The 24,448-nt window shown below is 38.1% G+C and overlaps 1 protein-coding gene across 3 annotated transcripts in view; it reads left to right on the top strand.

The window, feature by feature from the left end:
• Positions 1 to 10,069, top strand: part of LOC306899435 (voltage-dependent calcium channel subunit alpha-2/delta-1) — an 82,752-nt gene extending 72,683 nt beyond the window's left edge. For all 3 annotated transcript variants that reach the window (XM_079465675.1, XM_079465676.1, XM_079465677.1), the window contains exons 29-38: positions 2,524 to 2,591; positions 2,690 to 2,728; positions 2,836 to 2,907; positions 3,036 to 3,188; positions 3,544 to 3,596; positions 3,697 to 3,752; positions 3,897 to 4,023; positions 6,794 to 6,906; positions 8,122 to 8,210; positions 9,813 to 10,069. In XM_079465675.1, coding sequence (XP_079321801.1) covers positions 2,524 to 2,591; positions 2,690 to 2,728; positions 2,836 to 2,907; positions 3,036 to 3,188; positions 3,544 to 3,596; positions 3,697 to 3,752; positions 3,897 to 4,023; positions 6,794 to 6,906; positions 8,122 to 8,210; positions 9,813 to 9,929 — 887 coding nt within the window. In that variant the 3' untranslated portion in view covers positions 9,930 to 10,069. The remainder of the gene's footprint in view (positions 1 to 2,523; positions 2,592 to 2,689; positions 2,729 to 2,835; positions 2,908 to 3,035; positions 3,189 to 3,543; positions 3,597 to 3,696; positions 3,753 to 3,896; positions 4,024 to 6,793; positions 6,907 to 8,121; positions 8,211 to 9,812) is intronic.
• Positions 10,070 to 24,448: the final 14,379 nt, after the last annotated feature.

Raw genomic sequence — 24,448 nt, 5'->3', positions numbered from 1 at the left:
GTCTGGTTATGAGTCTGGTATCTTGGTTAGTAAAGCGGTGGACTTGGAAATTAATGGAGCAAAACTGAAACCAGCAGGTGAGCACATACATGTCCATGAATCATGTTTTTCTTTAAATCTATCGTCAAAAGCAATTCATTTTTAATTTTTTTAATAAAAAAAACAGATTTATAAATAAATAATATACAGCCACGAGAAAAAAAAAAAAAATATATATATATATATATATATACACTATATACAGTGATGGAAAAAGTATTTGATTTTGTATGTTTGCCCACTGACAAAGAAATTATCAGTCTGTAATTCTAATGGTTGGTTTATTTCAACAGTGAGAAACTGAAAAGCAAAAAACATCCAGAAAATGCATTTAAAAATGTATGAACTCATTTGCATTTTAATGAGTGAAATAAGTATTTGACCCGTTTGCAAAACATGACTTATTCCTTGGTGGCAAAATCCCTTGTTGGCAATCACAGAGATAAGACATCTGTTGTAGTTTGCCACCAGGTGTCATGACACTGGAACACAAAAACGTTCGTGACGCCAGTGAGAACTGATGAGCAAAATAAAACAAAACAATAAAAGCAAAGATAACTAGGGCAACAAAGACGGAGAGGACTTAACTAGCAGGATCACAGGGAAGTAACGAAACTAAGACTGAGACATGAACAAGAACTTGAACAAACTAGAAAACTGGATACTAGGACTATGGCAACAAGACAAGAGGGGCCAGCAACACATCCCAGGAGGGATTTTGTCCAACCCTACTTTGCAGATCCCTCCAAGTCATTCAGGTTTTTAGGCTGACATTTGGCAACTCGAACATTCAGCTCCCTCCACAGATTTTCTATGGGATTAAGGTCTAGAGTCTGGCTAGGCCACTCCAGGACCTTAATGTGCTTCCTCTTGAACCACTCATTTTTGCCTTGGCCATGTGTTTTGGGTCATTGTCATGCTGGAAAAACCATCCATGACCAATTTTTAATGCCCTGGCTGAGGGAATGAGTTTCTCACCCTAGATCTTCCACCTCCAAGTTTGACAGTTGGGATGGTGTTCTTGGGGTCATAGGCAGCATTCATCCTCCTCCGAACACGGCGAGTGGAGTTGTTGCCAAAGAGCTTGATTTTAGTCTCATCGGAACACACCACTTTCACCCACTCCTCCTCTGACTCATTCAGATGTTCAGTGGCAAACTTCAGACGGGCCTGCACATCTGCTTTCTTGAGCAGAGGGACCTTGCGGGCACTGCAGGATTTCAGTCCTTGATGGCGTAGTGTGTTACTGATTGTTTTCTTGGTGACTGTGTTCCCAGCTGCCTTGAGATCATTGACAAGATCTTCCCATGTAGGTCTGGGCTGATTCCTCACCGTTCTCATGATCATTGAAACTCCACGAGGTGAGCTCTTGCATGGAGCCCAGACCGAGGCAGACTGACAGTTGTTTTGTGTTTCTTCCATTTGCGAATAATTACACCAACTGTTGTCACCTTCTCAGCAAGCTGCTTGGCGATAGTCTTGTAGCCCACTCCAGCCTTGTGTAGGTCTACAATCTTGTCCCTGACATCCGTGGACAGCTCTTTGGTCTCGGCCATGGTGTTTGAAAGCTGATTGATTGCTTCAGTTTTTTACCTGTATAAGAGACACCTGGTAGCCAGAAATCCTGCTGATTGATAGGGGATCAAATACTTATTTCTCTCATTAAAATGCACATTTTTAAATGCATTGTTCTGGATTATTTTGTTGCTATTCTGTCCTTACATTAGAATTATAGACTGATCATTTCATTGTCAGTGGGCAAACATACAAAATCAGCAGGGCATCAAATACTTTTTCCCCTCCATATATGTGATATATATATATATATATAAAATAAGAGACCATTCCAAATGTTCCTTTATTCACCATTTCTATATGTATTGTGTCCCTTCTAGTCCAGTGTCTGTTGAATTTCAACAAAACCAAACCATCATGACAAGTACCATAAAAACTCTGATAAAAATCCAGGTTATCACAAACAAAAATAATGATTGAACTTTTCCTAAATGCATGTACAAATAGTAATGTTGTATTGCTGAAAGGTGAATATGAACTTTGTTTTCTTTGCAGTGTTTGAAAAATACAGAGCATCTTTCCTGTTATTTTCACCTGTTTCTCCAGTTTTCATTTACAGCATATAGAAACAATATTTTTTTACATTTGGGAGAAATATTGTTAGTAGTTCACAGAATGAAACAAACATTATTATATTTACCTTAACTCATGCCTATAAACAGTACATTTTAAAATCATAAAAACGATCCCTGAAATGGTCTCTTATTTTTTTCTGCGGCCGTAAATAATGCAATGGTAGTTTCTCTGTGGCACGTAATAAATACATTTGTAATGACTAATGATCATAGTCCATCTTGAATTTTTAAAGCCATCATTGGAGTAATTTTATGTCTGAATCTGACACTGCCATGATCAGAATCGGTTTGATTCTCACCGATCGAACGATGTGTGTGTTGTGTTATCCTTCAGTGGTGGGTGTCAAGCTCAACGTGTCGGCCTGGATGAACAGCTTCATAAACGCGACATCAAAGAAAAATGTAAGCGGCTATAACCTCATTTCCTTATCATGTCTCATTCTACTGAATGATATGAATGATATGTTTTAATGAATTCACGTGTAATTTCCTCCCTGCAGTGTAAGGATGAGATCTGTGGGTGTCTAAGGAATGATAAGGTAGGCATGACCGCTTCATGCTGCTTTGAGGCCGTATGTGAGATGTTCTCTACTGGGTTAAGTGAGTTTGACTCTTTTTCTGATGAATGCTGGATTTGACTCTTTAGCAAGTGGACTGTGTGATTCTGGATGATGGTGGATTTCTTCTTATGTCCAATCAGGATGATTATATCACACAGGTAATTTCTTTACTATTCTAATACCATTGTGGGTTTGGTTTTTGACGTTTTGTTGCTGTTTATGTCAAATAAAATCAGGCAGTCATGTTTAATGGTGGTTTATACCCATCGTTCTCTCTGATGTTCAGATTGGTCAGTTTTTCGGTGAAGTGGACCCTGTTCTGATGACCACACTGGTAAACATCTCGCTCTACTCCTTCAATAAAACCTACGACTACCAGTCGGTCTGCGACCCAGAGAGAGAAACGAAAGCTGCTGCAGGACCTAGATCTATTAATGTGGTAAGATGATTCCTTTTTTACAGAACACAAAATAAGATATTTTAAAGATTGTTGTTAACCGGCACCCATTTACTTGCATTGGTTTTGTGTCCACGCAATAGATGTGAATAGGTGCCGGCGCCGAACATTCTTCAAAATATCTACTTTTGTGTTCTGAGCAAGAAAGAAAGTTCACAGGTTTTTAATGACAAGAGGACGAGTAAATGATGACAGAGTTTAAATTTTTGGGTGAACTATCTCTTAAACAAGTGTATTTATGTTTGTCCGAATGTGGAAATGTGTTTGTGTTTCTGTGCGAATATATTATAATGTTCTTTTTGTTTAATGTGAAATGTATGTGTGTGTTTTCTCACAGCCCACAATTGCAGATCTGCTCACTGTAGGCTGGTGGGCTTCCACTGCTGTCTGGTAAGAAGAAATAAACATATTTTTGTAAAAAAACAACCCAGATGATGAAGAGTAAGGTGGACGTGTTGTCATCTGTGTGTTTATGACTTATTTCTCTCAGGTCAATTCTGCAGCAGATGTTGCTCAGTTTGACTCTTCCCAATGTTGTTGGGACAGGTATGTTTCAGAGAACTTCCTGCTTGAAGGATGTACATGAACAGTTTTATACATTTGGCAGACACCTTTATCCCTAACGGTTCATTCAAAGTATAAATATTATCGGCATGTAACCCATGACCAGTGTGTTTGTGTTTTTTTCAGCACACTCTGAGGAAGATCTCTCTGATGCCTTCTCCAAAGAGAGCTGTATTACAGAACAGACTCAGTATTTCTTTGAGAATGAAAACACATCTTTCTCTGGAGCTATGGACTGCGGGAACTGCTCCAGGTGAATGTTTTTATGTTTGGATGCACATAAATCTATGCATTCCATCTATGTGTGTGTGTGTGGGAGTGCGTGTGAGCACGTGCAGGTGATGTCAGCATCCTCTCACCATCTAAACCTGGATATTTGCTCATCCTGGTCATCTCTCTGAGGACCAACCAGCTCGGCTTTCTCTGTCTCTTCTGTGTCTCCTCTGCTCGCTCCCTCATTCCTCGGATCCATCTGACATCCCACCGGCTGTAAATCCCGCCGGCCGCTCCGTTTAATGTAACACCACTAAAGCGAAACGCGCCTGGGACTGTTGGAGGCGCTCGGCCCGACAGAAACTCTACGCCTTTTTTACGAGCCCCACGTGTGACTGCGTACGATAGTTTTTCTTCAATGTTAACTACTTTAGACATGTAAAGTTTAACAAGCGCCATAAAGAGGAATCCATTTGTGCGATCTCAAGAGCTCGGGACCCGTGTTTCAGCGTTTGTAATTCAATCTCGTTCAGAGAGACATCCACATAAGCTCAGGGTAAAGAAATGCTGGGCTGATGAGAGCCAATAAAGGCATAGCTTGAAGCAGAACCTGAAGGAGACTTTTTTAGTCTACAAAGTTTCTTTGTCTCATTAAAGGATAGAGAATCTGAAGTCTAGCTTGCTTGTTTAACAATACAGTAGTTCACTTAAAATGATCACCCTTTTCTTGTTCCAAACCCACAACATTGTCTTTCTTCTGTGTTACAAAAAAAGTAATGAATGTTTATGTTATCTTTTCGATAATTATTTGTATGAAACCAGTTGGTGTCATTGATGTCAGACACGTTGTGAGCTTGTAAAGACTGATGGAGTCCATTTATTCAGCTTTTTGTCTTTTTTTGGACTTCAGGCATGTATGTCCTCTGATTTCTGTGTATGCTATGAAATATACCTCCTCATTTTACATGTTTAATATTTTTTTCCTAGTTTTTATATTTATACATATATTATTGTGATGTTGTAATACATCAACCTTTTACAGTATATGGCTGCTATTGTATTGTTTTGGTTTTTTATGTATTGTCTACTTTTTAAATTTGACCTAATAAGATTAAAAAGCCACACAATTTGATGACACACTCTTTAAAAAATAATGGGTTGTTTCAGCCAAACTTCCGGTCTGTGTTTGGTTATAATATAACAAATTTGTTTATATTAATATTGATTCATACTTATATTGATCGTAAATGAAATGTATTGTATGAAAGCTGTCATCCGCATCCTAAATCCTCCATAGTTATTTATATTTTCTAAATAGTTAATGCTAATGCGAGCGTGTTTCTTATACAGCGTCTATGGAAGTCACGGTAAATTTTACATCATTCTCTCTTTTAGCTGGTGTTATCAGACTCTATTTTTTTGGACGTAGTGAAAACACTATTGTTGAGTTTTACGTTTGCTATTTCAGCAAATAACAATGCAAAACATATATTTGCGTAAGTCTCCCATTCACCGCTATAGAAGTTTACCCAACTATGACGACTTCCGCTGTTAAGAAACACGGAAACGTAAAAAAGGTCCATTAAAACTCAACAGATATGGATTCTTTGCGGAGGACTACCGGAAGTTACATTTGGGCCACACAGCGCTTGTTTATGCCACCGAAACCGCCTATACTGCAAACAACTTTTTAAGTTTTTATCTACTGTTTGTCCTAAAATATATTTTCTGTAAAGCTCCTTGCTAAATTGTAATAAAAAAATTGTTCTATAGGAATATATAGGACATTTTATTTAATTTATCTGGTGAAATAATGTCAAATGGGTTTAGAACAAAATAAGGGCGAGACACCAATACTGAAAGTTAACATGCACCTCTCACAGGTTATGTAGTTTTTCAAGGAGGACGTTTGTCATGGAGGCCGTGTAAATCCACCTGAAACACCCGGTCTGCCCTTATAACCTCAGCAGCGCTCATGAATAAAGCATTCCTCAGAGGGCAACAGATGTGAGCCACTGAACTTTAAGTCTCTGTTCTTCACTGTGACTGTCAAAGCCTCCGTGTGTGTGTGTGTGTAAGTGTGTGTGTGTGTGTGTGTGTGTGTGTGTGTGTGTGTGTGTGTGTGTGTGTGTGTGTGTGAGAGTGTGAGTGACCCGATGACCGCTGTGATCTAAGGCTTGTTTGCCCTGCCGAGCATGCTGGGCCGCAGTAAACAGGCTGTGATTGCAGAGAGAGCAGGTGATGTGTAACACAAAACTTTTGCGCGCACATACATACTTGCATGCAGTCGGCCCTGTTCAGAACCCTGTGTCATTCTGGTTTAAAGAGAGGGAGGGGGACCGTAAAAGAGAACAAGAGACGGCTATAAAGAAAAGCCGTTCGGCGATGACAGTACGTAACAAGCTGCCAACCGACGCAGATTTCCAATATAACACGCTCATCTCCTGTTACGTGTGCTAAATACTTCCACACATGTTGAGTATTGGATGTAAAATTGGTCTCTTACAAAGAACTTACGTAGAATAGCCGTATTAAAGCCTTTTTTGAGTTTCTACATGCTGATGTTTTCTGCCATGAGAGCTCTTCTGCTAAATATGAATGGATAAATACACTTTACGGACAAAAGTATTTGACCGTTTAGTCATTTCCGTGAGCATGAATCTTAAACAGCATAAGATGATATTCTATCAAAAGTCTCTTTCAAAACTGAAACTGAAAAATGATTTAATACGGCATTGTATGTTGTAGCATTGATATTTAAATTGACTGGAAATACTGTTTATTAGAAACATTCTGTGTCCTTTTCCCAGAATGTTCCGGGCGGAGAGGCTACCTAAAACAAATTTGGTGTTTTTGATCTCGGATGCCAAGACTTCCTGCCTGTCCTGCGATCCCAAACCCCTGAGACAAGCGGAGCAGCCGTGTATCCTTCAAATGAGGCAATGTGTTCTACACTCACAGTCAATGGAGCTGTTTTGTCTATTTCTTATAATAATGCTAATACAATTTTTTGTGGACATGCCTGCCAGTGTTTGTCTTTTGAAATGTGATAATGCCTACAGTGATTATAGAGATTCTTTAAATGTCTGGCAGAAATATATACTTTCAAATGGATAATGTTGGACATTGCAAAAGGCCATGCTGCAATAAGAACATTCCTGAATATAAATCAACAGCTAAGTAGAACATAATTGAAGAAAGAGAAAAATGAATCAGTCAAGACAAACATACTCGTTTTATTGTTTGAGATTTACAGTCTTATACTGTAGCGTTATACAGTTCATTTCACATTCAACTTCTCATGCACAAGCTGTAATACTGCTTGTCTGCAAATGTCAAGATTTGAAGCACAAGCCTCTAGATCAAAAGACCACGAGAAATGGAAACTGCCCTTTGTATATGTTGTATTTCAAGTACTTTAGAGATGTTAAACTCTATACATTTGGGCTCAAAATTATTCCACCCCTATGTAAATATAATCAAGGAAGGCTGTGAAACAAATCCTTGGGATCTTTTCTTGAAGAATATGAAAAAAATCGAACCTTTCGTTGGAGAATTGGAATTTTAAATAGGGGATGTCATTATGACATAAACGTGTTTCTCTCTAATACACGTTGCTCATAATTATTCAAACCCCTATACAAGCTCTTAAGTTTGCTGCTAAAAGGTCATTTTTTATGAATCTGACCACAGAACCCATCATCTTTGAAGTTCCAGTAGTGTCTTTTCAAATGTTCTATGGTCTGATAAAACTAAATCCGCTATCAGAGCAGTAATCTTGGCAAAAATAAGAGGTTGAATAATTATGAGCAATGTGTATTAGAGAGAAACACATTTATTTCATGATGACATCCCCTATTAAAAATTCTTATTCTCCAATGAAAGGTTCGATTTTGTTCATGAAAATATCAAAAGGATTAGCAATGCAGATTTATTTTCACAGCCTTCCTTGATCATATTTACCTAGGGGTTGAATAATTTTGTTCCCAATTGTATATAGACGGTATAAAGAACAACAATGTTTTGTGGTTATTTACAAGGCATTTGCAACCAAGACGTTTAAATGATAAATCTGTGTGGATTTGAGAAGCCAGTGCCTGTAGTTGTTGTGTCTATTGTCCTTATGGATTTCTATCAGCCAATGGTCCCGACCCATGTGTGCTGGCCCAGAACCCTCGATACAGAAAAGGTCCGGATGCCTGCTTTGACACCAACACTGTCACGGGTGTAAGTTGAGCATCAAGCAAAATATGACCTCATGAAAAAACTCATGTCCATCAGTTTTATTCCTTTGTATTATTAACACTCATGTCTTTTTTGTTTGCACGTTTAATGCTCATTGGCTGTTCGTCATGCCTGTCACTGCTAGGATGAGCCTGTCTGTCCAATCAGTGGCTCCTCTGCTTTGGCCTTTTGGCCGCCCATCATTCTTCTGCTCTTTCTGCTTTGTGTTTGAGGGTCAGTTTCTTCTTGTTTTGCTGTCATTTTATCTCGTCAGAATCATGCTACAACTAAGGTTTGGATCTTTTAAATGCAAGGTGTTAGTCTTTCACCGGGTTAGCGTGGCATTAAAGGTGGTCAATGCGGCCGAGTGGGGGAAAAATTGTGTTTATGTGAATGCTTACAGTAGGTACAGAAGCAGAGAGGCAGGATGTGCCTGCTTTCCTCCCGCTGTGACAGTAGGATGTGCATTTTCATCTCGTTCCCTGAGAGATTTTCCGTGGCATAAACATAGGAAGGTCCAGATGTGTTTCCGTCCTTTTGACAGCCACAAGCATGACACGCCTATTCCTCCTCTAACCTGAGACATCCCAGGACTTTCACTCGTGAACTCTCAGAGATGCCAACCTGCACCACAAGTAGTTCATTTGTTAAAGGTGCTGTGTTTACATTTCTGGAGGATCTATTGATAGAAATGCTAAATGATATACATAACTATGTCTTCAGAGGTGTATTATGGCCTTACATAATGAAGGGTTATGTTTTTATTACCTTGAAAAGAGCTATTTCTATCTACATACACTGCAGGTCCTCTTACATGGAATTCATTTTGGAGTAGCCCTAAAAGGACAAACTGCTCTACAGAGCGTGTTTCGTAAATACTTTGTCTTTCAGCAAAGAAGTGAAAACGTGACGATCTTCGATTCGTGTCAGCCAATGTGCATCCCAGGGAGGGGAAGAGGTGGAGTGAGCCGTTGGTTGCAGTTCGCAACCTCATCACTAGATGCCGCTAAATTTCATACACTGGACCTTTAAAGCATTGTTATGTTTCAGTCAATTTTTCCTCAGCTATTGTCAGTACAGATTCACACACATCTGATCACGTGATTTGATTTCAGTTGAATCACTTATGAATCTTCTCCCTGGTGTAAAATCCAAAGAATAGTTCACACAAAAATAGAAATGTGGTCATTTATTCACCCTCAAGTCATTGAAAATGTGTAAATGACTCTTTCGTCTGTGGAACATTAGACGAGACAATTTAATGGAGGTCACATCTTCGTTTGTGTTATGTAGAAGTCAGAAAGTCATACAGGTTTGGAATGACATGAAGGTGAATAAATGATGAAAGATTTTTAGGTGAACTATCCCTTTAAACCAACTCCTGACAGATCTGTATGCTTGATCAGCTACTTGCTTTGAAATGTTATTGAAATTCAAGATGCATGACTTGAAACGGCTGTCTGAAGGGCGTTGGCAGTATTCACGCAGCGTAAGCTGACTTTTGTCTGTCCCGGTTTGTCCATCAGGGCTGAACTAAAAGGGAAGTGACTGTATAATCTTGTTTATGAGGGTCAGAGGTCACTAATGTCTCTGTATTGGCTGCAGGAGGATGCGTCTGACTGCGGTGGGGTTTGCTGTTTGACTCCGTCCCTTTGGACAACGATGGTTCTTCAGCTTTTTCTACTCTGGCTGTTTACAGGAACCAGAACCCATTTCTCCTGACCAGGCACAACGTCTTGCACAACAAGGACCTGGCACAACTTTTGACTCACATTTAGTACTGAATAACTGTATATCATTTGATTGCCACAAACCTACGATTGTCCATAAAACTCGACATCTACACACTGCCGAATACTGCCCTGTATGACCAGCCAAAACCAAGAGACAGATATATGCTTGTTTTTTTAGCTCGGACCACATCTTCAGAAACCTCACCTCTAGTGCCACATGCAGTCTAACAGAATGAGTCAGCAGGCAACATTACGGTCGGAGACGGTTTCCAGCACCAGCCTGGATCTGAATCAAGGCTGATTGAGATTAAGACTGTTCAGCTCACATGAGCTTTACATCAGTGAGGTCAGTGATGTCACAGCCCAGCCCTTTAGGCCTATAGACGCCTGAGTTTCCTTGTTTGATTGGATTTAAAGCATTGAAAAGTGAATACGCTACGCTATGGTGTGTCATAGGACAAATCTCACAGACAATGTTTTCTTATGTTTATATATATATTATGACTTGCATTGTGACAATATTACGCAAATTCAAAATTCTGCATTTCTAAATGAGATCCTATCTATACACACAGATTGATTTGTTTTTATTAATTAAAATATATATATTCATAATTTAAATATGAAACTCGGCACACTTTTTTCCAAATGCACAATTTATGTTTTAATTTAGTTTTTAATGTAGTTTTTTTTTACATAAAACAACAAAAAACATGATAGCACAATAAACAACATGATTTTTGAACATTTTAGTTAACAGAGTTATTTGTTTTTGCGAAGAACTATAACAGTAACGCGAATGAGAAGATGGTTATGCTCACAAAGAATAAAAATCATAATGGTTCTTTAAAACGAAAATATGATCACATTTTATGAGATTTACTTTGTATTTCTTGAGTACAATTGTCATTTTTACAGAAGTATTTTGAGGTTTACATTTTTCTGTTGCATTTGAGATTTACTGTTGATTTAGACATAAAGCAAGGTTGACGTAACCACATGCATCTGATAAAAACGCCAGTCAAAAGTGCCATGTTTGAACGTAACAATTCACCATAAAAAGATGTAATGTACAATCAAACCGCACACGAGCATCTGATGTGAAATCCAGACGCAGCATTCCAGTTAGCGTACCGAAGTCACGTTATAGTTGTGTCAGAAGTCGCACGCTCGTATCCCAAGGTCCAGAGCATGTTGAATGTGCTGAAAACTCCTCAGTCCAGTGTTCTGGCCCCCGCTGTCAGGCGGTTGCGTTTTACTGCATGTCATCCACATACTTCATCTGACAGATTTTGTTCCAGTACCACAGACATGATATCACAAGCGTGTAAGATATCGCATCCACATGTTGAAACGGCACAAGACAGATAATAAAAACGTCCTTAAAGATCTTTCACTCTGGAGAAATGTGCACTTCAGATGGCTGAATGTATGTTTATATATTCATTTGTTATTATTGTGTTAGAAGGTTTAGGCATGTTAAGAATGAGCTTAGATGATATGGATCAGATCTATTGCCAGTGGGAAAACGTTTACGCGAGTTCCCTCGAGATTGTTTTGAAGAAATAACAAATACTACAGCGGCAATGCTTTGAAAATATGAAATATCCACCCAACCAATTCCGAAAGCCAAGTATCTAAAAACATCACTACATTTTGGAAAGTTTTGATGGCCCTCTTTATCTTTCTTAAAAAATATGAGCGTACAGTCAATGTTTGCATGAGTTATTATAAATTTATAGACTGTCGTTGAGCCGTTGCACTTTTTTCTTTGTTGCAGTCTGTTTGATGAGGAGGTTGTTAAACATCACATCACATTATCTGAACTGAATTGAAAAGCCGGGAAGTTACTGCGACAATTGCTTAACGAAAATGAAATGTAGTGAGACGTGCTTGAGATGGATAAAGCTGGTTTCAGCTCGAGCATCTAAGTCAGACTTTTCTTTTGCTTTGGACTGAAAGAATTCATCTTCCTGTCTTCACCGATGTAGCATTGAGTTACACACCTACATATGCAGTGCATTTATGAATCATTGCAAACATTTTAGTCTCCTCTGAGGTTCCATCGGTCTGGATTTCCCATCTCAGGCCTGGGGGTTGAGGCCGTAGGATGTAACGTTTTAAATACCTCACTAACACGACAACGTGAGAGATTTTATCCTAGCTGAGCTGCGCGCTAAACCCCCCACCCCTCCTCATTACAAACTATACCATGTTTAAATGCCATTGGTATGTACTGTATATACAAACTCCGTAGAGGCCTGTCCCACTATTTGAACTCAAATAGATCCAGTGTCACGTTCAAAAGACCCGCACGCGAAACATAAAACAGGTTAATGACACGATTGTGCTAAATCTTAAAACCAGTGCCTACACGGTTAGTCAAGAAGAGAGAATTACCTAGAAGTAGCATTCACTTGGGGATTTTATTGGCATGCTGCAAAGCAAAGTGTTTTCATATGTTCTATATTGTGGAGGAGTAATGGAACTATTTTTAACTTAATATTTTCAAAAGACTTTTATGCTGTTGTGCATCTACTATTAATAAAAAAGGAGTCCAAATCATGAATCCAAAAAGAAAAATATATCTATGAAATTTGTTTTATAAAGTTTCCACTTTACATAAGGGGGACATGAATTACTTAAACAATCATTTCCGCCCATTTCAAAAGACACGTGATAGTGTGCACTAAGATGAAAGTGAGAAAATTACAACATTTTCATTTTGGGGTACTCAAACTAGATAGTCACATGGTGCTCCTTTAACTGACACTGTGACCTGTTTAAAAGGTTACACATGTACAATTTAACATACATGACCCCCCCCCCCCCTCATGTAAAGAGGATTGAGTTGTATGTATTTATTGTATGTTCTCTGAATGCTGCTCTCAGCTGCTGTGCTGTTTCATAGGGCTGCCGCGTGTCCGTGTTGCTGAACGTATTTACCGGTGTTGATGGTGCTCTGTGTGCCAGGATGTGTTTTTCTGAGTTTATGCTTCTTTTCCTGAGTGTGTATCCAAGTCACTCTTTGACTTGTGTGTTCACTAGTTGGACCAGAAGGGGGTGTGGTATGTGCCTCGGAAGCCCCGCCCTCCTGATCTGGTTGTGCATACAACTATATACACGTAAACATTCTTTTTGTGGAACATGACAAGCCTGAAACGATTTTGTATACATTTGTACAATAATGTTGTTCGAGAAAACGAAAAAAAAAGGTTTGTAAAGTTTACACGTGTAATTCTTGTGGAAATGCAATATATTCACAATAAAGGTTTATCATTACTATGCTTGGGGTGAAGGTGTTGTATTTTAGATTTTTGTTAAGTCACTGTATGACACTGTTTTGCAAAGATAAAGAAAAGTTTGTTTTTTTACATTAATTGTAGTCAAAAGTCCGTTTAAAAATGCTTTATTGTTGATATTATAACTGTTAGTTTACAATAAGGTTCCATTTGTTAAAGGGACAGTTCACCCAAAAATCTCGATTCTGTCATTATTTGCTCGCCCTAGAGTTGTTCCAAATCTGTATAAATAATTTTTTCTGGTGAACATCGAGAAAGATATTTGGAATAATGCTTGTATCCACCATTGACTACCATAGTTGGAAAAAGTGCCCCAGAACTCTTTGCTTTCCTACATTCTTCAAAATATGTTCTTTAAACAAAGATGTTTAAAGCGCAATTTTTCAATTGCATGGGACCTTATTGTAAACTGTAACCTTATTTATGTTTCTTGTGTGTTTTCGTGTTTTTTTTCATTGTTAAACAGTGACATTCTGACCGCGTGTCCATCAGTAAAGGAATGCCAGACCTGGAATGCTGCCCATGTAGGCCTCTTAAGAGTTAGCACAGGCATGAAACAGTCATTTCCTGTCATCTTTGCCCATCTCATGAACAGACCGAGCACACAAGCGACCCCACCCGGCAACATCCCCAGCGTTAGATGAAACAGCGTTTGATTGAGAGTGACGGAGCGTGGCCCTCCGTCCAGATTTTGGAACAGACGGTCTTCCCGTGCTTTCTGCTGACTTCTTGATGGCTTTTAACAGGCTATCAGTGAAGACAGGCCTGGGCTGTTATTTTCGAGCCATTGAGCAGAGAAGGTCCAGATGCATGTGTGTGCCGTACTGCGGCTTTCAGGAGAGTATCGTTTCATTTCTTCTTCACTGGTGTTTGTAGTTTGGTTTACTGTGCGTGGATGCGCAGGATGCTTTTAAGCCGGGGCGGATGGGTTTGAGATCTTTATCAGGGGCGCTGGGTCACGGTAATCAGATATCCCTGTCGTGGATGCACAGCTTGTGGCTGGAGGCGCAGTTACCATCTCAAAACAAGCAAGTCATGGGCCAATAACAAACAGACTGTGATATTAGAGCTTTGCTCCCTGGTAGATATGACCTCATGACTCTATCTTCTTCTAAACCTGAGCACAGATAATCAAAGTCTAAAAAATAAGAGTATTCCTTACACTTCAAGGATGCCGGGAGGTTGTAGAAACTGTTAGATTGTGACTGTGCAGTTTTTAACAGAGGTGGATGCAACATTTGGGTTGTTTGTTACAACGGTGGACGTGTATTTTGGTCATTGATTTTTTGACTAAATCAAATGTGAGCAATAAAATGGGATTCTGTCATTGTTTATTCACACAACCTGTGTATCACTCTTTTTTTCTGTGGAACACAAAAGATATTTGGAGAAATGTGGTTTTGTGTCAATACAATGGAAGTCAATGGGGTCCAATGTTTTTTTGGTTACCAAAGTAATGCAAAATATCTTCCTTTCTGTTTGGCAGAAAATCATACAGGTTTGAAATTACGTGCAGGTGAGTAAATTACTATCCGTGTTATTTACTTGATACTATAAATTGTAAATAAATAACAACATCCACATAATAAAGTTATGGCTGTTGTATCATTCTCATGAAGGTTTCAACAAATGTTTCTAATTGACGCATGAGATCTAGTAGCTGTAAGTGAAAAGAGACACAAACACGGGGTGCCAGACTTACTCTCTGAATGACTTTTGACCTCCGTGCACTGAATCTTAATTGGTCAGTGCTGCTTGAACATTTGTAAGGGTGCTGTTTGTTTCTGTAAGGGGTGTGAGGGTCACAGATGAGTTCCTGTCTTGTAATAGAGCACAGATTGTTTTGATGGAGAGGAACCGTTTAAAGAGTTCGACCAAGGGCTGCTGTGTGTATGTTTCAGACTGTAGCACCTTGGTAAACAACACAACATCAGAGCATTTTTTACACACTTTTATGAAAGTTTCAAATGTTCTGCGCGAATGAAAACGCATCACTGATTATTGAATATTTTCAGAGTCAACAGCTCTTGAGAGCAAGTCTTTGTGACCTTCAAGATTAACAGGTGGGCTTTATTTTTCGTAGATGTCAATAGAATGCAAATGGAAACGTTTGCTTATATCTCCCGCATGTTAGATATTTCTCCTGGGAAAAAAAACATGATATCTCACGAATGTCTCATTTCGATTTTCAGAAAAGATCTCAACAATGTTACCAACCGAGCTTAGATTTGCAAATTTGACAAAATCAAAATGACTGAAGATTTCAATATGAACTCATATTTTTCTCATCAAATGTTCCTAAATCCACTTTTTTGTAAACCCATAGAATTCATATTAATTTCACAGCTTTATACTTCTAATGTATGTTTACAATTGTACCATTTTATTTCTTTTTTTCTTAAGCCATATTTGAAAAGAAATAAACTGGAACGTTAGAAGTGCTGGGTTAAGGGACGAACCCAACCATTGGGTTGTAATGTAAGCAAGGTTGTTTTAAAGGTCCAATGTGTAACCAATAAGGATCTTTTGACATAAATGCAATATAAAATACATGCCTATGTCTTCATAGGTGTTTAAAGACCTTTCATCATAAAGCATTGTTTTATTACCTTACAATGAGCTATTTCTATCTACATACACCACGTGTCCCTTTCCACCGTAGCCCTAAACAGACAGACTGCTCTATGAGTTTCGTAAACATGATTTCTCCTTTAGCAAAGAAGCGAGAACATGACAACATCTAAGTCCTGTGTCAGCCACAATAGTGCATTGAAAGGGAGGGATGGAGTGAGCCGTTGGTTGCAATACGCAACCTCACCACTAGATGCTGCTAAATTTTATAAACAGGATCTTTAACCCATTCTAAGTGAAATTAAAATATTTTTCTGGGTATATTTAACCCATCAGTTGGATTTGTCCCCTTTTGACCCAACGTTGGGTCTAAAATAACCCAGTATTTTTTGAGTGTATAAAATCAAATTAATATCTAGAGTAGTAAAACGAATGATAATTCAAAATCTCCTGAGCTCTGAAAGAGCAAACTGTGAGCATCCTCTGAAAGTATTTACCAGTGACCAATCAGATTGCACGGTTTAGCATGGTTATGCTGTGTGGGAAGATGTCGCCCACACCAGCATCTTGACAACGTGAAAATCTGTACGAGCAACAACACATTTAGAGAGTGAGCACAAGCAGACTCAGCAGCGAGTAGAAACTCACAGAGTACATGCCTCAGCTCTCAGCTAGCATCAGACTCAATTCACTTAGGGTTCGATATCTTTAGCTTAAACTCCAGCGAGTATTGATGTTGCAGTTTATTAAACAAAATGGCATGGCTCTCTCTCTCTCTTGGGTCATTTCCATGCCTCAGTGGCTACTTGTAAAGACTTGGCTAGCCACTCAGATTGAACAACCGAGAGAAGCAAATTAGTTCAAATTTAAGAGTAATGAAATATTGATGAGTATTGTGTTCTACCTGCTGTAAGGGAGAGACGACATTCACCACCACCAGACCGTTCAGGTCATTAGGAGCAACATACTATTCTCATTATGGAGCTGTATGGTAATTAGTCATTAATATTTAAAAGCCTTTAATGATTCTCGAGTTGTATAATGGTAGAACGACTAAGAAGGACCAGTCAAATAAACACGCAGTCCTTTTTTTAGAGACCTTAAAGTATATGCATAACTTTAATTGGCAGTTTAGCGGGGCATGCATCCATATGTAAAATCAATCTGGGAACAGAGGCCGCGAACGCGGAACAGTATAGCGCAATCATCTACTCTTACCTCATTGACTATTATGTTTCTTTCGCTTTGACTCATTAAATTGCCAAGACTCATATAAGGTAAGGATGGATTTGTAGCCATTACATCTACATTACAAATCCCAACGTTCTTCTTTATTAGTTCTCGTCTCCCTGACAGGAGTAATGACTTTGTATCCTGGGAATTTCAAGTAGGAGAAGGAAAACAAGGGGCTATGTGTCGAAGTGTTGAATGTTGTAAGAACAATATAATATTTCAAAGGAGAGAAATGGCATTTCAAAAATGCTGTTCTATAGCAAGTGAGTTTTGTTACTGTGAATTGACTTCAAACGGCATCTGAATGGTTTCACAGATGCAAACTTAAGGATTGATCATTTGTACTGCAAGCTCAAATCACATCTGTTTTTTTCAAAACCAGGACTGCGTTTCCCAAAAGCATCGTAACCTTAAGTTGCTCTTAGAACCATTATCACCAAAGGAGCTACGATCGACGTAGGCTTACGGTGCTTTTGGGAAACGCAGCCCTGGTCATTTCGCCTTTATACAACCATACCTATTCCATACTATGAAACAGAAGTCAAGCCAAACAGATATATGTGCATCATATTTATAAATAATATAATACATAATATGATATAATTTATTAGGCGTCGCCGTATAAAATTTCCATCTCACGATAGTTGCTGGGACTCTTATCGTAATGTACAGTACACTGTTATCAATATTGTTGCATTTGAACTTTCATTCACAAATAAATAAATGAAATAAATCATGGTTTAATAGACTATAGTAGATTTGCATTTCTGCTAATATTTTTGGTTTGATTTGTAGAAATTTGCTTACATGCTTTTGTCATTTGATTATTTGTTTATTATTTGTTTTTGTTTCTATAAGTGGAATTTATTTTTCTTTCAGTTTGAGTTTTAGTTGAGCTTTTATTTATTTTCATGTAATAATTTTAGCGACTCAACTTATTTAAGTTTATTGCTGAAGAAACATCTCTACTTTGTTTAGTTAAGTTATAATATTTAGACAGTGTTGCTATTGACAACAACGCATAGAAATGCAAAAAAGATTATTATAGTTTACTAAAGCTAAAACCTATCCACACACTTTTATTGAAATGTGATGGAATATCTGTTTCATAAAAAAAACAACTTGTATTTGCATGTGGAAAAAAAACATCCATATCTTTAAAACTGTGTACAAAACCTAAAGTATCCTCTAAATTTGAAGACAAAAATCCCAACATGAATCACTGGGTTTAAAACAGCTGGAAAATTCATTATGCCATTTAGAAACACTTGCAGACCTCCAGCGCTGTTCTCAATATGACCACCTGATAGATGATTTTCTGTCAACAACCAGTAGTTACACTGGATTCCACTACCAGAACCATGACTGTACGACAGAACATTAACCCAAACCTCCCACCCCGTTACACCCTGACGCAGATTCAAAGAAAACTATCGCAGAATAATACACGTGTGTTAATGACTCATCTGTTGGTCATTTAGTATCAACGGTAATTATTATAGCAGGCTAGCAAGTGCACAAACGTTTGTTTTAGGCATTCACTGCGAACGTGAATCAACCCTAATCGGACTGAGAGGTGTGTGTGTGTGTGAGCTAAAACATTTACAGATGGCTTTAGTCCTGCCTCATCAAGACCTAATCACGCAAACATGGGGCCGCCACAGATACGCTTCACAAAAGACCAAGAGTAGTGTGTGTATTTATGCACACAAATTTGTTCCCGTACACTGTGTGTGTGTGTGTGTGTGTGTGTGTGTGTGTGTGTGTGTGTGTGTGTGTGTGTGTTTGTGTGTAGAGTCATGTACTGTAAAGGCTCATGTGGTGTGTGCACTCGCAGAAAGCTGTGCAAATTTCCACACAATTGGAATGGCTATCATTCACAACCTTCAACGCGTCTTCTTTCCTTTGCATGTTGTTTATTTTATATTTTGGCATATTCGATTGGGCTTTCTGCTTCCAATGAAGGTGTACAACTGTCAGCCCACATTTTAACTACGTTTAAATCTGTTCTGCATGAATCCACCGATTTTTCCACGTGTTTGTCTCAAAGGTAAATTTCTTTTTTACTTTTTTCCATCACAAACAACTTTTATGTGAAACAGATAGGTTCTTCAGATAACATGCTGCATAGGTTTTTTTATGTAAGCATTCAGTGGGAAATGGTTCTTCTCTGGCATCGTGAAGCATCTTTTTAAAAAGTGTCCACTTACTGTACTGTATTCTTTTTAATCACAGGAGACCAAAAATATTTAGCTTTTGTTCACCTATTTGTAGACAAATGTGTACATCCTTCTTGTAAGATTTTTGCATACGCTTGTAGCCCAGCTGGGGTTCACTGTGGTTCCCCTCCCGCTTGTTCTTCTATCCAAATGGCCCAGGACCTTGTGACTTCTGCACAGCTGCCTTTAAAGAACCCACCAAATCTGGCTACTATCAAAGGTTTAATTAAGTAGATGAATATTGACCGCTGCTGAGGGGGAGAGAGACTGACGTGTGTGTCTGTTTCATGTGTTCGGCCGCAAATTGAGTAGCCTCTCAGTCTCTTTGAAAATGTAAGAAGTTGCATTTCTGTCATTGTAATGTAGTCCAGAGACTGTCCCAAATGGGATGCGTTCAATCATTTCCAGTTGCCATGTGAGAAACAGGGTCTTTACGTTCACCCAGACCCCTCTGAATTGCCTTAAGTGATTGAAACACTTTACTCTAATAGCTCTATTATAGACACTGTAACAACAAAGAACAACATATTTGTGTATTGTGCACACATCAGTTAGCTCACATGTCCCTCTTAGCTACATGACTTTGACATTCAAAGCCAATGTCAATATTTTTGCATACATTGTATGTGCTTTGTATGTTCACGGCATGTGCTTTTCTCAGTGCATTATGATTGATTATAATAGATTTATTTCATTAAAATGTTTTCTATTCTGACAACAAGTAGTTGTAGGATTATTTTCTCATTCTTTTGACTATACAACAAATGCTTGTTCTCTTTGGTTTAAAAACAAACCAGCATTTTTTAGTTCTCATATTCCTTAGTAGTTCACCCAAAACATTGTCATAATTCACTCACCCTCTTGTCATTTAAAACCTGCAGAACACAAAAGAAAATAATTTAAAGGATGTTGGTAACAGAAAATCATCGGTCCCAAAAGCCTTAAAGTAGAAGTCAATGGTTTTTGATAACCAACATTTTTTTAAATATCTTCTTTTGTATTATGTCAAAGACAGAAAGTCATACAGGTTTGAAATGACAAGAGGGTGTTGTAATGATGACCCCGTTTTTGGGTGAACTATCCCCTTTAAAGCTTTACATGCAGTATGCGTAGTAATATGCCTTGTTCAATATTGCACGGATATTTTTTTATCTTTTCAGCATGCTTAATGAACTTCTTGAGATATTTGCCAGTTCAGGCAATGTAATGGTCTCCTGTAAAGGAGGCCCGATCTAAATACTCGATGTAAAAAAAACGACTTTGTATGTGGAGTCGACAGAGCAGTCATATGACAATGTATTATGTCATACAATAACACCCAACAATATTTGATGTAGCGGGCCCATTTTTGTCAATGGACGTGCCTTTGAGAAAGTCCTGGAGTCGTGAGCATAAAACGGTTTATACTGTAGTGGGACACAAACATTACAAACAGTAACACACAAAGGTAAATATGAGAGCACTTCAGTCGACTATTATAGTTTAAATGTTTATAAATGTTATTTGTTATCAAATTGTATTGTAGTTCCCTGTTCATCAGGAACTATTTTTAAATGACCATTTCTTGAGAAATAAACAGATTCCCTATCTTTACAAGGAAACTGATTTTATTTCAGCATTTACTCACACTTATTTCATTAATACATGTATGACTTTCTTCTGCAGAACAGAAAAGACGATATTTTGAGGAATGTTGGTAACCAAATTACACTGGCCTCCATTGACATTAAACCATTTGTCAAAATATATTTCATAAAGTCATACAGGTTTTTTCCACGTGTGCAAAAATGAATGATGAAGACATTTTTATTTTGGGATGCATTATCCCTTACAGCATGATAACCGTGCTAAGAAAATTATTTATGTATTTGATAGATGACAAAAATCAAACCAACAACTTCCTCATTTATCGTGTTTCTGTGTTTTTGACGACTCTTTGATCCGGAGTGAGACTCGCACACAGGAAATGTGTGTTTATTTGGAAAGGGCTCTTGTGTTTACTGTGCCTGGGAGCTTCACCACAGGACGCTCGAATGCATCTGTGCACTTTGTTTGTAAGTGATTGCGTATTATTATATAATCCTGTTATAATCCACATACCTGGCACAGGATTAAATGTGCTTAAAAGTGTGTGTGCCTGTCTTTGTGTGTGAGTGCTACATGAAAGCCCTGTGTGTCTGTATGTATTTTAGGAGGGATGGCAGGTATAATGTGTGTTTAGGGGTCAGAAATGGGTTCGGGTAATTTGCAGCAGCTGTAACCAAACACTAGTAACATTTCTGAATGACAAATCTGTACAAAGCCGCAGGAAATCAATTTAGCACCCCTAGGAACTAACCTGCTTTAACATTCTTTTAATGCTTGTACATTGCCCTTCGATTCATTCTCTCTCCCTGTCTCTCTCTCTCTCTCTCTCTCTCTCTCTCTCTCTCTCTCTCTCAAATTTCCTCATTTTAAAGCATTTATCAGACTTCCTCGGATTTCCACATTTTTCTTTAATAGCATCATTATTGCCTCTGCAAGCATGTCCACTTTGTTCACGTTCATTCCTACAGTAGAATTGCATGTGATCGTGATGTGTGCACTGCAGTCTCTTCACGCTTGACTTACAGATGACAGAGTACTGCGTTTTTTAAAGTCTGTTGGGAAACAAAGTTATTTTTTTATTTACTAATGAGCACTTCCAAGCAAGGACTGGTCAAACTGTTTATGACACTGAGTGTTTATATAAGAGTTTTATTATAAGCTCACCCTCTTTTCACATTTATTTGTGAAGAACAGTAGTTGTTTATCATTGCTTTTTATCTCTTGTTTAGGGCCTTTTGTTTAAAATTGAAGCTTAAAGGAACAGTTCACGGAAAAAATAAGACTCTGTCTTCATTTACTCACCCTCAAGTTGTTCCAGATCTGTATAAATGTATTTGTTTGTTCTGTTGAACACAAAAGAAGATATTTTAAAGAATGTGAGAAAGCAAACAGTGAAACAAATCATTTTCAGTTTTCAATGGAGGCCAAGAACAGTTTGGTTGCAAGCATTCTTCCAAATATCTATCTATATGTTCGTCAGAACAAAGAATTGTATCATCGCTGTCCTGCTGAAACCTTGTATGTCCAGCTTTGCTGTTTTACAGGAATTGAAAAAAAACACTGCACTTTTTCAGAGATTGCATACTCTGTTGTCAAAGTTGACTAGCATTTTTAAATACTTTTTAGATATTTGCAGAACCCAGTGACAAACATAAAGGGGACTTATAATAATGTTTTGAAAATCATGAAATATGGAGATACAAGGTTTCAGAAGCACATGAAAATGTTTGGTGAGTAAATGATTACAGAACTTTTATTTTTGGATTAGTTGTCCCTTTAACATGCATGTGATCTGCTATCTGAAGAAAGTGTTTTGGTGCGAAAATGCAAAATGCATTACTATATAATTGTTGAATGATGCATTATTAATAGCATTTCACTTAAGTTTACAACATACTGGGCTTCCCCACAAAATACATTTCTTGGATAGTACATGTAGCTTTTTTAGGATAGTATAGAGCTTACTTTTTAATGTCGCCTTCTGTTGCTTGAATTCTAGTGGTGTACCCCTCACTGTTGGCCAAAACGTTACTTACTGTTTAAAGGGATAGTTCACCCATAAATAAAAATTCTGTCATTAGTATACACAAATCTGTATAGATTTTGTTCTGATGAACACAAAGATATTTGGAAGAATGCTTATAACCAAACAGTTCTTAGACCCCATTGACTTTATTTTTTGTTATGTTGAACACAAAAAAGATATTTTGAAGAATGTAGGAAAGCAAGCAGCTCTGTGGCACTTTTGAATACCATTGTCAAATTTCCTATTATGGTAGTCAATATACATAATAAGCATTCTTCCAAATATCTTTCTCTGTGTTCAACCAAACAAAGAGAGTGAGTAAATGATGACCGGATTTTCAGTTATGGGTTAACTATCCCTGACACTAGTGTCTGTGTTTATCTGTCTTTGTACATGTGCTGAAATGTTTGTTTATCTGTATGCACAGCAGCACATGCTCTTTTGTTGACTAAAAGGTGAATTAGTCTGTTGCCTGCAGCTCCTCGCAACTCCGTCACATCTTCACCACAGAAAATCCCTCATTGTGTGTTTGTGTTGTTGTGCACATGGTCTTAGTTAAAGACATGAGACAGTTAATGCATGTTTGTTTGTTGTTTTGTTTATTTGTGGGAACAAGCACTAACACAGACCAAACCACCGCTCTGTCGCTTTTTGGGTTTGGATGCAGATATAAAGCCTTTTACTTGACCAGAATATAAATTTGATTCATGTGATTCGCATGATAGAATGTCACTGTTATGTGGGTATCAATGACTTAGAAAAAATCATTACCTTTGTGTTGTCTTCTCTGCGTTTAACAGATTCCACATGGCCGATTCGTTATTCTTCTCTTTAATTAAGAAATTTTTTCAAAGCGTTTCTCTGCAGTGACCTTTATATGTGTGGTTCTGACCACCCTGAACGCTGCATCATTGGTTTCGTTGACTTTTATTGACTGATGTGGGTCAGAATCAAAGAACGTGTTAAATTCTGAATCTTTGCCCAAATCCTATAAATGTTGTTCAATGCATTTCTCCAGATGTACATCTTTGCCTTTGTCGCGATGCTGTACTGTAACTCTCACCAAACAGTTTGGTTCACCACGGATATTGTAATTTTGACAATAGCGGTGGGATTCTTCAGACATCACTCTGTGCATTTTGCATGCATCGGCTATTAGTTATGGTGGTTTAAAACTTCAATTCAAAGACGAGTTCTCTGTCATTTTGATCCATGTTCCGACTTTGTATGCTTTGTATTAGAAAGATGCTCAAATTATAAAATAGTTTGCACCTTCCGGATTGAGACCGTGATTGAGATCATGTTGGGTAGTCTCAAGCACGTCATGGGAAAAATGTTTATGGAGGTGAGTTCGTTCACAATTATATTTTTTTACATTTTGCACACCTAACATAAACGTTTGCTGCTTGCAGGACATAAAGGTTTGGGGGTGATAGACAGTACTTGAAGAGTCGAGATGATGAAAGATGAGGGGACTGGATGAGGAATGACAACACTGAAAACGGTTGCACACACACTGACTGATCACTCCCTCGGGGCCATCAGGGATGTCATTTGGCATTTGTAGTTT

Source organism: Barbatula barbatula (genome assembly GCF_947034865.1).
Source record: "Barbatula barbatula genome assembly, chromosome: 10".
Lineage (NCBI taxonomy): Eukaryota > Metazoa > Chordata > Actinopteri > Cypriniformes > Nemacheilidae > Barbatula > Barbatula barbatula.
The sequence above is the reverse complement of the archived record's forward strand: the minus strand, read 5'-3'. Positions and strand labels throughout refer to the sequence as shown.